The sequence below is a fragment of the Rhinoraja longicauda genome, chromosome 2, assembly GCF_053455715.1.
Source record: "Rhinoraja longicauda isolate Sanriku21f chromosome 2, sRhiLon1.1, whole genome shotgun sequence".
Taxonomy (NCBI): domain Eukaryota; kingdom Metazoa; phylum Chordata; class Chondrichthyes; order Rajiformes; family Arhynchobatidae; genus Rhinoraja; species Rhinoraja longicauda.
This window is the reverse complement of record NC_135954.1, coordinates 27,854,188-27,867,327: the sequence shown is the minus strand read 5'-3', so window position 1 is coordinate 27,867,327 and position 13,140 is coordinate 27,854,188. Positions and strand designations below refer to the sequence as shown.

General features: G+C 44.0%; 1 protein-coding gene across 1 annotated transcript in view; it reads left to right on the top strand.

Moving 5' to 3' along the window:
* Positions 1-5,329: 5,329 nt before the first annotated feature.
* gpr158a (G protein-coupled receptor 158a) overlaps positions 5,330-13,140 on the top strand; it is a 445,865-nt gene continuing 438,054 nt past the window's right edge. The window contains exon 1 of the mRNA XM_078416117.1: positions 5,330-7,111. Coding sequence (XP_078272243.1) covers positions 6,210-7,111 — 902 coding nt within the window. The 5' untranslated portion in view covers positions 5,330-6,209. The remainder of the gene's footprint in view (positions 7,112-13,140) is intronic.

Here is a 13,140-nt window from a genome sequence, read left to right as displayed (position 1 = left end):
AGGGTCCCAACCTGAAATGTCACCTGTTCATTCCTTCCAGATATACTGTCTGACCCGCTGAATTACTCCAGCACTTTGTGTTGTGTTTCATACAAAGAAAGAAACTTGGTTAATAAAATATCCAATTCATAAAATAACAGATACACAAAATGCTGCAGATGCCAGAATACTGCGCTTTCAACAAAGTGTTGGAGCAACTCAGCAGGTCGGGCAACATCTATGGGGGCAATGTACAAGAGGGATCCCGATTGATTCGGAAGGAATGTCCCTGCCTGAAACATCGACTGTCCAAACCCTCCACTAGATGCTGCTTAACCCACTGAGTTCCTCCAGCACTTTGTTTTCCCACAAAATAGCAGATTGTCTGAGTAATAATAATATACCCTGGGTTGATATATTGCACTTTTCCATTGTTAATGTATGTATTTTTTATTAAACAATATGCATGCATGCACATAAACCATGAGCACATACCAGTGTTTCCAAAAGAGAAAACAGAACAAAATATATAACATGGCTAGACTATAGGCTAGAAATGATATTTTACCGAGATTAAGTATCACAAAATGCTGGAGTAACTCAGCAGGTCAGGAAGCATCTAGGAGAGAGGGAATGGGTGACGTTTCGGGTCTTCAGACTGATGAGGTAGAAAATGGAGGCGCAGGCAAGTCCCAAGAAAACAGATGTGGTAGCGAGTCTGGGTCAAAACGTGGTCGTAGAGTAGGAGGGCAGGAGGAATTACAGAGGGGGAGCAGCGAGAGAGCATGTTGCTAAACTCTTGTCGAAGAGAGGAGGAAAACTTCTTCAAAGTAGACATACCTTGAGGAGAAATCGCAGTGGAGCGGCAAGTTGTGTAGGAAAATAACTGCAGATGCTGGTACAAATCGAAGGTATCACAAAATGCTGGAGTAACTCAGCAGATCAGGCAGCATCTAGGAGAGAGGAAATGGGTGACGTTTCGGGTCGTGACCCTTCAGTCTGAAGAAGGGTCTCGACCCGAAACGTCACCCATTCCCTCTCTCCTAGATGCTGCCTGACCTGCTGAGTTACTCCAGCATTTTGTTTTACCGAGATTATGTAATTTGTTAATACTGATACATTTCAGTTACATTTGTTAATTGTTAATTTGCTACAATTATAGTTACAATTGTTAATTCAATTCTTTTAAATTAAAAACATGCTGTTATAAGCATATTTATTCATAATAATCTTAAAATGGTGATTTGATTATTTTTTGATTTTTTTTCTTTTAAAGATACCCAATGGTGCAGGTTCATGACTTGTTACACATAACTTGTTACACATATGCATATTTGTCATGGTCTTCATGGAAAGCCACACTGAAGACATAATGGTAATAGCCAGATTTTCCTATCAATGTAACCGTAAATCTAACATCAGAAATAGTTTTATATTATAAGAAATATAGGATGGAAGAGTAGGTGTATAATGAATAAATATTTAAAAAAACATTATGACCTCTGTATTCTTCTTTACACACTTCCACACACACACACACACTTGATAACCACCAATTAATGCTAACTGACAATATTACCATGCCAGCAAGGCCCTGGAAAGAACGTACAGGTATGTAGATTCATTGACTGGGTAAATGTAAAAATTGTCCCTAGTGTGTGTAGGATAGTGTTAATGTGCGGGGATCGCTGGGCGGCGCGGACTCGGTGGGCCGAAGGGCCTGTTTCCACGCTGTATCTCTAAATCTAAAATCTAAAATCTAAAAAATCTAAAAAAATCTAAACTAAAAAATCTAAAAATTATTTGCACAAAGTATTAGTATTGAGGGGCCATATGGCAAATAAACAAGGTTTGTTTAGCAGTTTCCAGCTTGATAATAAATTAGTAATGGCATTGCATAGACCCTATAATTTAACTACTTGATTTTCAGATCTGAACTAGGAACGTAAAACAATAAGTGCCCAGACTAAGAGACGTCCATTTTATTACCTGCCTTCTTCCAACTGGATGGTAAGCCAGGTATATATCTAAGTCAGTGATTAATTTGAAGGTTTTCCGTATCCTTAAACTCAGCCATAAATTCAGGCAGAACTAAACAGAATCTTGGAAAAACACCAACAGATGAATCAAAGCTTTGAGGTGGATTCCATGTAAGCCTTTGCTTAACACCTTCAGCAGCCTGAGAAGATGGCCAAGAAGACAACTGCAAGCTGCAAGCTGCTGAGATGGAGCTATCGAGTTGTCCCACTGCTCGTTAGATCTTTGTTCCATCTCTCACGGGTCATAGGTCTATTTATATATTATTGCATTCTGATATTTGCTGTAGATATTGCCTGTTTGTGAGCCAATAAACTGCACTATCCACTGACTGTTGAGGTAATCTATAATGAGTCTCAATCTTATGCACAGGTCTTTACTTATGCATAATTGACATAACTGAATGTTTGGGATAGGTATTATACTGTATGTATGAAAAGACTGTTATTCATGTTGCAGTGATGTGCATGTCAAGAAGTTGTATGTGTTTAGTAGATACAAATCAAATTTGCCACAAAAGTTTAAATCACATCTTTTCTATTCTAAGCATTTTTTAAATAATGTGCTGACAATAATTTACAGCAAATCAAACATTATGATCACTGAAAATTAAATGCACATGAATTTGAATTTGCTCAAGTTTAAATGCTGTTGGAACTTTTGAAAGTGCTTACATGCTGACATGGTGGGGTGCTGTCATCTACCATGCTGAGGTTAGGCACCATCTCTTTGACCTTCGCATACCTACCACTTGAGCATGACCCCACAGTTGAACACCAGACCACCTTCTCCCAGACTATTTCAAGAGAGAGTTAGATTTAGCACTTTGGGCTAAAGGAATCAAGGGATATGGGAAAAGGCAGGAACAGGGTACTGTTTTTAGATGATCAGCCAGGATCATATTGAATGGCGGTGCTGGCTTGAAGGGCCAAATTGCCTACTTCTGCACCTATTTTTCTATATTTCTATGATTCTATTTCTGATCTCATCTCTTCTGGCCATCGTTCCCAGCCTTGCACTGCCCTCTTCCCCAAAATCCACAAAGAGGACCGCCCTAGCAGACCTATTATTTCTGCCTGCTCCTGCCCAACAGAACTCATCTCCAAATATCTTGATTCCATCATATACCACTTTGTCCAGTCACGTTTGACCTACATCCGACATACCTCACATGCACTTCAATTCTTCAATAACTTTCAGTTTTCTGAGCCCCATTGCCCAGTCTGAAGAAGGGTCCCAACACAAAATGTGTAAGAAGGAACTGCAGATGCTGGTTTAAACCAAAGATAGAGACAAAAAAGTGTCTTCTTCAGGCCAGTCTGAAGGTCTCAACCCGTAACGTCACCTATTCCTTCTCTCCAGAGATGCTGCCTGTCCCGTTGAGTTACCCCAGCTTTTTGTGTCTATTTTCCCCGACACAAAATGTTGCCTATCCATGCTCCCCTGAGATGCTGCCTGACCTGCTGAGCTACTCCAACAATCTGTGTCTTCTTTTGTGAACCATCGTCTGCAGTTCCTTAATTTTACATGCAACCTTAACTGCTATCTATATAATTCTCTTTCTTAATTCAATCTTGATTTCCCTTTCTTTATGTGGAATTCTCTCCCAGTACACAGTCCTATTCTTTTGTTTAGTGCTTAGCTGCTTGTGTGCTCATTCAAAACCTTGGGTGTCTGATTTTCTTAGAACATAGAACAGCACAGCACAGGAAGAGGCCCTTTGGCCCACAATGTCTGTGCTGAACATGATGCCAAGTTAAATTCATTTCCTCTTCCTTCACATGTCACTCAACACCCTGTAAATCCTCCACTGTAAAATTTTCAGCTCTCATGCTCAGCAACATGTTACACAAAGTAAGCAATAGTAGTCGAGTATTTAATGGTAACGCAACTGTAACATTCCATGAGATACGCTGACGAAAGTCAAGGCTGGGACAATCAGACTAATGGTTAAATCCACAGATCTCCAGAGTATTGGATTTAGCTTAGTTTAGTTTAGAGATACAGAGTGGAAACACAACCTACGGCTCACCGAGATCGCACCGACCAGCGATCTCCGCACATTAACACTATCCTACATACAATTGGGACAATTTTACATTTATACCAAGCCAATTAACCAACAAACCCACACGTCTTTGGAGTGTGGGAGGAAACCGAAGATCTCAGAGAAAACCCATGCAGGTCACGGGAGAAAGTATAAACTCCGTACAGACAGCACCCGTAGACAGGACTGCACCTGGGTTCTCTGGCACTGTAAGGCAGTAAGTAGCTCTACTGCTACACCATCGTGCCGCCCTGGTGAGAAGCCTGGCTGATGTTCCCGAGGGCAAATAGGGATGGGCAGTAAATGCTGACCTTACCAGTGACGCCCGATTCTGAAAAAGCAACAGCAACGCGTGCAATACAAAATATTTAGACAAAATATTACACGTAAAATATCACACGTAATATTCTGGGTATTTAGAGAAGAGTTTTCATTTCTTACATGGCTTGCGTAAATATTATAACAATATTGCGTAATATTTTAGCCAAAAACATTTGTCAAATGGTAAAGAAGTCATCATAATGGAATAGTCGCGTTGAGGAAGCAAAATTGTTTTTCTCAAATGACCTGATAATTTTTAAATTTATACCAAGCCAATTAACCAACAAACCCATACGTCTTTGGAGTGTGGGAGGAAAGTCTCGACCCGAAACGTCGCCCATTCCTTCTCTCCCGAGATGCTGCCTGACCTGCTGAGTTACTCCAGCATTTTGTGATAAATTTGCATGATCTTCCGTGGTCGCTATTCCCCCGTTTAATTTTCTGCGCATCTTTGCTTTCTGATAAGTGGTGAGCAGCGCCCGAACAACTATTGTCGCATTGTTTAGATTGGGGAGATGGGCCTCCCAATATCACCAAAGAAGGGCTCGGAATTGCACTCAGATCGCGTGTCCTTTCAGCACCGCGGAGAGCAACCAACGCGGCCAAGTTGCCTCTCATCGCCAGTTGTATTTGTAACTTGGTGCTTAAACATGACTCCGAATATTAATGACGGCGAGCTGGCTGAACAGAACCTAAAGCGGTGCACGGTCTATGTGTATCTGGGAGAGTTTTCGTTTGTTACAAGGCTCGCATAAAGGATTACATCAACACAGATCGCATCGCACTGGGGATGCAACAGTGCCTGGCCGAGAGGCTGAACTCAGCAGCCAGGGAGGGAGGGAGGGAGGGAGACTGCGATCCTGTTTAGCTGCTCTGTCTGCGCCTCTCTCTCTCCCCCACCCCCCTCCACCATCACCCCCCTCCACCATCACCCCCACCGTTACTGCTACACGTGATACTCGGGCTCCACCCTCTCCTGGTGGAGGCTGGCGCCAGCGAGCCGCCCCGCTGATTGACGCCGACCCGCACCAACTATCTGCCGGGGAGCTCCGGGCATCGAGCCGGCCGACGGCCAATGCTCATGGAAGAGGGTGGAGCCGGCGGCGGGGAAGGCGGCCGGTGTTGGCGGAGCAGCGAGTGAGTGAGAAAGGCTGTGGTCGTGGTGCCTGGCGAGGAGGGAGGGGGAGTGAGTGAGTGCGAGAGAGAGAGAGAGAGAGAGAGTGAGAGAGAGAGGGGGCGGGCGTACGAGATAGATATAGATAGATAGATATAGATAGTGAGAGAGATAGATAGAGAGAGAGAGAGGACGGGTGGAGTTGCCTTGGTGCGAAAATAAAGTGTGGGATTAATGCCGCGTCTTGGCATTAACCCACAGCCACCCCCTCCCGAACAGACAGTGGTTCTGCCACCGCCACCGCCACAAAGTGTTCTCCACTACTGAGACTGACTCCTGGAGAGGATGGGGCGATATAAAGTCTCCCGGACGGAAGCCACTTTTGCTCTCCGGCATTTGGTGCCGCGGGGATCTCCAGAAGCTGATGAGGAGCTTTAAAAAAACCCCCAACAAGCCAGTAATGCCATCGGTTGGGATGGAGACGTAAGCGGCTAACTACAGCATCACTGAGACATAGCGAGTGACCTGCGCTGAACGTATTTATAGACCCAAGCCAATCTCCGATGCCCTGGACATCCATCCACGCGTTGACATGGAGGGGTGCGTTCATTTGGGACTATTTATAAATGTATCTGTGCATCTCTAGTGCCCGCTTCCAGGCTCCCTTTGCCTCCATAAACTGAGTTTACTGGAAACGAACTGGCGGACGAGATGGCAGGTTTCCTGCTTTCTCTGCTACTCCAGATCCAGGTAGGATTCGTCTTGGGATCCGGCCACGGGCTGAGCGGAGGCTACTCGCAACAGAGAGGGAAAGTGGGCAAATATGAGAAGCAACCCGATTACAACAGGGAAAGCAACACCCACGGGTCGCCAAATGCGATGAAGTCTTTCCAAAGCGGCGGCGGCGGCGGCGGCGGTACACTTCAGCAATATGACAGCCTGCCCACTCCTGTCTGGGCTTTCCTCCATACTGGGGATCCTGCCAAGCTCGGCTATGCCAACTGTACCAAGAGGTACCAATTGTCGAATTTAAAAGCGGTCTCCGATGCCCTGAACACCCACCCGTCTCTCCACAGTGCCATGGACACAGTGGTGCACGCCACCAATTTCTTGAACATGATCCTGCAAACCAACGGGGTGCGGGAGGCGACAATCAAGGAAGACATTGAGTGGTACCATGCGCTGGTGAGGAGCATTCTGGAGGGCGACCCCAAAGTCCATCGGGCGGTGGTGACTTTCGATGTTCGGCCCTTCACTTCCCCTCCACAAGTCTTTCTGCAGGCCACCCGGGTGGACAATCAGATCTTGCTCCAAGATCTCTCTCGCCACGCTCGCCACCTGGTCAACCTCACTGCCGAGACCGAGTGGTTTAACCGGCTGAAACACCAGCGTTCGCCCGCTTCCTATCTCCACAGGAGGTTGCTGAGGGACGACCTGAGGTCCGGACACCCCTCCACTCGCAAGAAGAGCATGAGATACCTGGTGGATAAGACTCACATCAAGTGGTCGGCGCCGTACTTGGAGTGCGAGCATGGCAAGTACAATCCGCTCTGGCTGCTCACGCTCTCCACCTCCTTTTACGGACTTAAGCCGGATTTTCAGCCCGAGTTTAGGTGAGCTGAGATAAGTAGTGTTACGTAGTTTTACATTTACACATTCTTAAATGTACTAACGCCTTTGATAGACATGCCACGGATTCGCACCATGTCGAACGCATCTGTTCCTGGTATTCGGGTTAAGTTTGCACTTGGTAACACTGGGTCATTGTTGTTTTGGAGAATGGTGCTCAGAGATATTAATTTTCGGAGAGGCATGAAAAGGTGTACGGTCACGAACTCTCTGAACGCTGTAAACGTGTGAACACTTCTATTTCGGAACAGATAGAGCACCAACTCAGTCACTTGAAGGCGATTTGACTCGCCGTCAATCCCGTTATATATTATCGGTGAACACAGTTTAAGAGTCAAGAGTTTTTTTAAATGTCATATGTCCCAGATAGAACAATGACATTCTTACTTGCAGCTGCACATCAGAATATGTAAACACAATGCACTCTAAACAATATAATAAATGAGAAAAAAGTTCAGTGTGTGTACACACACACACACACACACACACACCTATATGTACACATAAACACAAACAAATAATAATAGTATTCCACGCCGCAACAATAAGTTCCACTCATGGGGAAGAGTTCAAGGGAAATGTCGTGAGGTCTTCGCGTTCACGACAGCTCCTTCGCTTTATTTTTTCTCTTTAAGAGTATTGAGTTCAAGATGCAGTTCCATGTTTATTATTGTCACGTGTACCGAGGTACAGTGTTTTGCTTGCCATCCAATCAAATGACACCGCACGATATATAAACACAATCAAGCCAAACTCTAGTACAATGTTTACAACGAAGGAAAATATACAGAGTGCATAATGTAGACCTCGGAATTGTATTGCAATTGTTCCAGGGACGCATGTGTGTGCGTATATGTGTAAAACTGGAATTCCCAGCAGGATGACTTGGTTTATTCCATCTTCCTCGTTATTTGTCAAATGTTGAACCTGCACGCTTCGCTGGCTTGTTTACTATTGTGCATGTTCTAGATATGAATGGGCTCCGTGGGATGACGTAAACCACGAGCAGCAGATTCCCAGTCTATCTGTGACCACTATTAATGCTCTTAAAGGCAGCCCGGTCGCCGCCGGAGCGAGCAGGCAAAAGGGCCATTTCTAACAAAGTTTTCTTTGCGGTTCTCGGTTAATTTCATGGCTTCCTCTGATTTATTTTCTCGTCGAGGTTTTCGTGTTGCCCCCACACAGTAACGTCAGTGTGATTAAACTGCGTTTCTCCCAGTAATATGTCCCGATTAGACTCTGATTCATACTCTCTGATTCAACTCCACACTTAATCAGCACAGCGCGTAGCGGGGGCGGTAAAGGGAACTCCAATCGTTCAACATGTAGAAACACGGAATTTTGCAGATGCTGGTTTACCAAGGAAAGGCACAAATTGCTGGAGTAACTCAGCGGGTCAGGCAGCATCCCTGGAGGACATGGATAGGTGACACTTCGGGTCGGGACTCTTCTTTGAGTCTGAAGAAGGGTCCCGACCCGAAATGTTACCTATCCATGTTCTCCAGGGATGCTGCCCGACCTGCTGAGTTACTCTAGCACTCTGTGCCTTTCCAATCGTTTAACAATTACTTTCACATAACGCTTTGCTTGCGAGATTGAAATCTGCTATAGAGTTGAACTTTCGCCCCTTTTCAGTTCATGAAATCTTTGAGTGATGAAATACTGTGCATTGACACAACTCCGACTGATGAAATCCTATAAGAAGAAACTGGCAGGATTCATTTCTGAAGTGACTTGAGATTCCCCCAAAAAACATGCGTGGGTGAAGGCAGCTGGAAGCGTAGCTTGTTGCACATGAACTAGTTCGCTCATGTGATCTGCAGACCAGGAATATCTTTTTATGACTAAACCGGGCAATGTGGAATATTTTAAATCATGACTACTGGCATATTTCAATAGGAGCAGTCGAGCAAAGTCACATTTTAATAAATAGCGCGATGTTTGGGGATGTTGCAAATGAGATAAATGAAAAGTTAATTAAATAAGACTGAGATGATCAGGGAGCTTCTGTTTATCGCGGCGACTTTTAAACTAAAAGCGACTCAATGTCGTATGTGTGTGTTTCCTGGGAGTGAAACTTTGTGCTTTGCTGAACGATGACAGTTCGTATACCTCGATTCATTCGGGAAACCAAATTAATCAGTCGCCCCTTTTCAACATATCACATTCCTCATCGGCTGCTCTATTGGGTAAAAGTCATGAGCAATAACAGTCTGGAAATTAAAGTCCTATCGGTGCTGGGAATCCGAAACAAAAACAGAAAATGCGGTCAAACCAGCAAGTCAGATAGATGTTCCCCCATTTGCCGACTGCTTCAGCATTTTCTAATTTTAAGACGATCTTGCTTTCATTAGTAATAGAGTCACAGAATAATACAACATATCAACAGGCCACATTTGGCGTATTGGTGAGGCTGCAGTTGGAGAATTGTGTTCAGTTTTGGTCATGGTGCTACAGAAAAGATGTTGTTTAGCCGGAAAGAGTGCAGAGAAGATTTACTAGAATGTTGCCAGGACTTGAGGGCCCAAGCTGTAGGGAGAGGTTGTGCATGCTAAGACTTTATTCCTTGGAGTGGAGCAGAACGAGGGGGTGATATTATAGAGGTGTATAAGATCATGAGGGGAATGGATGGGGTAGATGCCCTGTTTTTTTACCCAGAATAGGGGAGTCAAGAAGCAGAATTCATAGGCTGAAGGTGAGAGCAGAAACATTTAATACCTTTCCACACAGAGGGTAGTGGGTATATGGAACAAGTTGCCAGTGAAGATAGTTGAGACAGGTACTATAACAACATTTAAATGATATTTGGACTGGTTTAGAGGAATATGGGCCAAACGCAGGCAGGTGGAACTATTGTAGATGGTATTATAGGCATCGTGGTTGGCAAGGGCAAGTTGGACCAAAGGACCTGTATCTATGCTTCTCCCCGCTCCTGTTAGGCAGAAGATACAAACCCTGAAAACACACACCACCAGTTTCAGGAACTGCCTCTTCCTCTCGGTATTCTGACTTTTGAATGGTCCTCACATAAGCAAGGATACAGTCCCCTCAGTCTGAAGAAAGAAACGTCACCCATTCCTTCCATCCAGAGATGCTGGCTGCCTTGCTGTTACTCCAACATTTTGTGTCTATCGACAGTCCCAGTCTTCCAACCTGCCTCATTGCAGACATTGGACCTTTTCTCCAAAACTGTAACATACTAAAACTAAAACTGTGCGTGTCTCTTTGTACAACTGAGAAACTCCAGTCCAGGTAATGTCCTGGTGAATTTCCTGTTAAGTCGCAGAGAATGGCAGGGCTTTTTTCACAATGAATGGCAGGACTCTGGAGAGCAGAGGGATCTAGGGGATAGACACAAAAAGCTGGAGTAACTCGGTGGGATAGGCAGCATCTCTGGAGAGAAGGAATGAGACCCTTCTTCAGGTTGAGACCCTTCTTCAGTCTGAAGATGGGTCTCGATTCGAAATGTGACCAGTCTGAAGAAGGGTCTCGACCCGAAACATCACCCATTCTTTCTCTCCAGAGATGCTGCCTGTCCCACTGAGTTTCTCCAGCTTTTTGTGTCTATCTTTGGTTTAAACCAGCATCTGCAGTTCTTTCCGACTCAGAGGGATTTAGGGGTGTAGGTACATGATTCTTTGAAAATGGTGTCACAGATAGAAACATAGAAACATAGAAAATAGGTGCAGGAGTAGGCCATTAGGCCCTTCGAGCCATTCAATGTGATCATGGCTGATCATCCAAAATTAGTACCCCGTTCCTGCTTTCTCCCCATATCCATTTGATTCCGTTAGCCCTAAGAGTTATATTTAACTCTCTCAAATACATCAAGGTGGCTTTCGACACATTGGCCTTTATCAGTCAGTGTTGAGTATAGAAGTAAGAGGTTGTGTTACAATTGTTTGTGTGGCCACATTTGGAGTATTGTGTTCAGATTTGGTCACCCTGTTAAAGAAAATATGCTGTTAAGCTGGAAAGGCTGAAAAACAGATTTATGAGGATGCTGCCAGGACTCGAGGGCCTGAGCTGTAGGGTTTAGCAGGTTAGGACTTTATTCCTTGGATCATAGGAGGATGAGTGGTGACCTTATAGAGGTGTATAAGATCATGAGATGAATAGAAAGGTTAAATGAACAGAGTCCTTTACCCAGGGTCGGGGAATCAAGAACCAGATTACATAGGTTTAATGTGAGGGGGAAAGATTTAATAAGAACCAGAGAGGTAACGTTTTTACATAAATGGTGGTGGATATATGGAACAAGCTGCCAGAGGAGGTGAGATTTAGATAGGAGCATGCATAGGATAGGTTTAGAAGGATATGGGCCAAACGCAGGCAGGTGGGACTAGTTTAGATGGAACATGTTGGTTGGCATGGACAAGTTGGGGCAAAGGGTCTGTTTTCACACTGTATGACTGTATAACTCAATGACTCCCTATGTCTGCTTAATCACTTGTATTTAGAGGAAAAATTATATTCCTCTGACAAAAGGGTGATTTTTAAAAAATGTGACGAAAATAACAAAGGTAATACATTGCAGATGGTTGAAAACTGGGATAAAAATAGAGATTGGGGAAAGAGTTAGCATCTGAAAGAGAAAAACAATCGTAATCTTTGCGGCTAAAGACCTTTCAATAGACAATAGACAATAGACAATAGGTGCAGCAGTAGGCCATTCAGCCCTTCGAGCCAGCACCGCCATTCAATGCGATCATGGCTGATCACTCTCAATCAGTATCCCGTTCCTGCCTTCTCCCTTTTTAAAATGAAGGCAGGGGAAATCAAGAAAGAACAAAATGGATGGTCTATGATAGGGTATAAGGCAGAAAATAAGAAAAGAGTTAAGGATACGAGATTGCTTATGGTACAACACAGAACAGTACAGCAGAGGAACAAGGTCTTTGACCCACAATGTCCGTGTCGATCAAAATGGCTGCACATGATCCATATAACTCCATTCCTTGCATATCCACGTGCCTATCTAAAAGCCACCTGAATTCCCCTATCATGTCTGCCTCCAACATCATCCTTGGCAATGTGTTCCAGTCACCCATCCCTCTCTGGAAAAAATGCACATCTCCTTTACACTTTGCCTTTCTCAACTTAAAGGTGTGCCCTCTGGTCTTTGACACTTTGACCCTGGGATAAAGGTTCTGACTGTCTACCCTATCATGATTTTGTATACGTTATCAGGTCCCTCCTTATGTTCCAGGGAAAACAATCCAAGTTTGTCCAACCTCTCCAGAGAGCTGACACCCTCTAATCCGGGCAGAATCCTGGTAACCCTCTTCTGCACCCTGTCCAAAACTTCCCCAAATAAACCAGGAACTTGCTTGTATGACAAGTAAACAAATAGGTGCTATTCCCATTTAAACTCCTTTAAACTCATCTTCTGTCTCCGAATTCTATCATTATGAACCCCTTTTAGTTTGCCTCACCTGAATATCTCTTGGCTGCCATCATACCATGAGTTATCTCATTTTATGATTTATTTCCTCCTCTTCTTTGGATATTAATACGTTTTTTTCTGGTACTAATAAAAAGTCATCAACCTGAATCTCTCATGACTTTGCACAATTACTGTTGTGATATTTAGTTCTCAGCTTGTTTCTTCAGGGCCACTGGCCTTAAAGGGCAAATCTTGATATTGCAATTATTTATGAACTGCTAGAAGCAAAGCAATCAGAGGGCAATTGCAAGCGATTGAAGATTTTATATTCCAGATCTATGACTGGGTTCTTTTGTAAACAAGCCTGTCACCTGGTGCATAACTGATGTGTGCTTGGTGAATGGTATGAGCTGAAGGTCCACTGAATTCAATATGTGGAGAGTAAGTTTCATCAAAAACACCTATATAAATCAGCTTTTTAGTGGATCTCATAAAAATAATGATATTTTTGCAGCTTCCTATGACATCTGAAAATGGCACAGTGTAACACTTCTAGCGTCTCAGACATCTTTCCATGAAATTTCTATTTTAGCAATGCTTGTAAAGCATTTCTGTCTCTCAGTACTT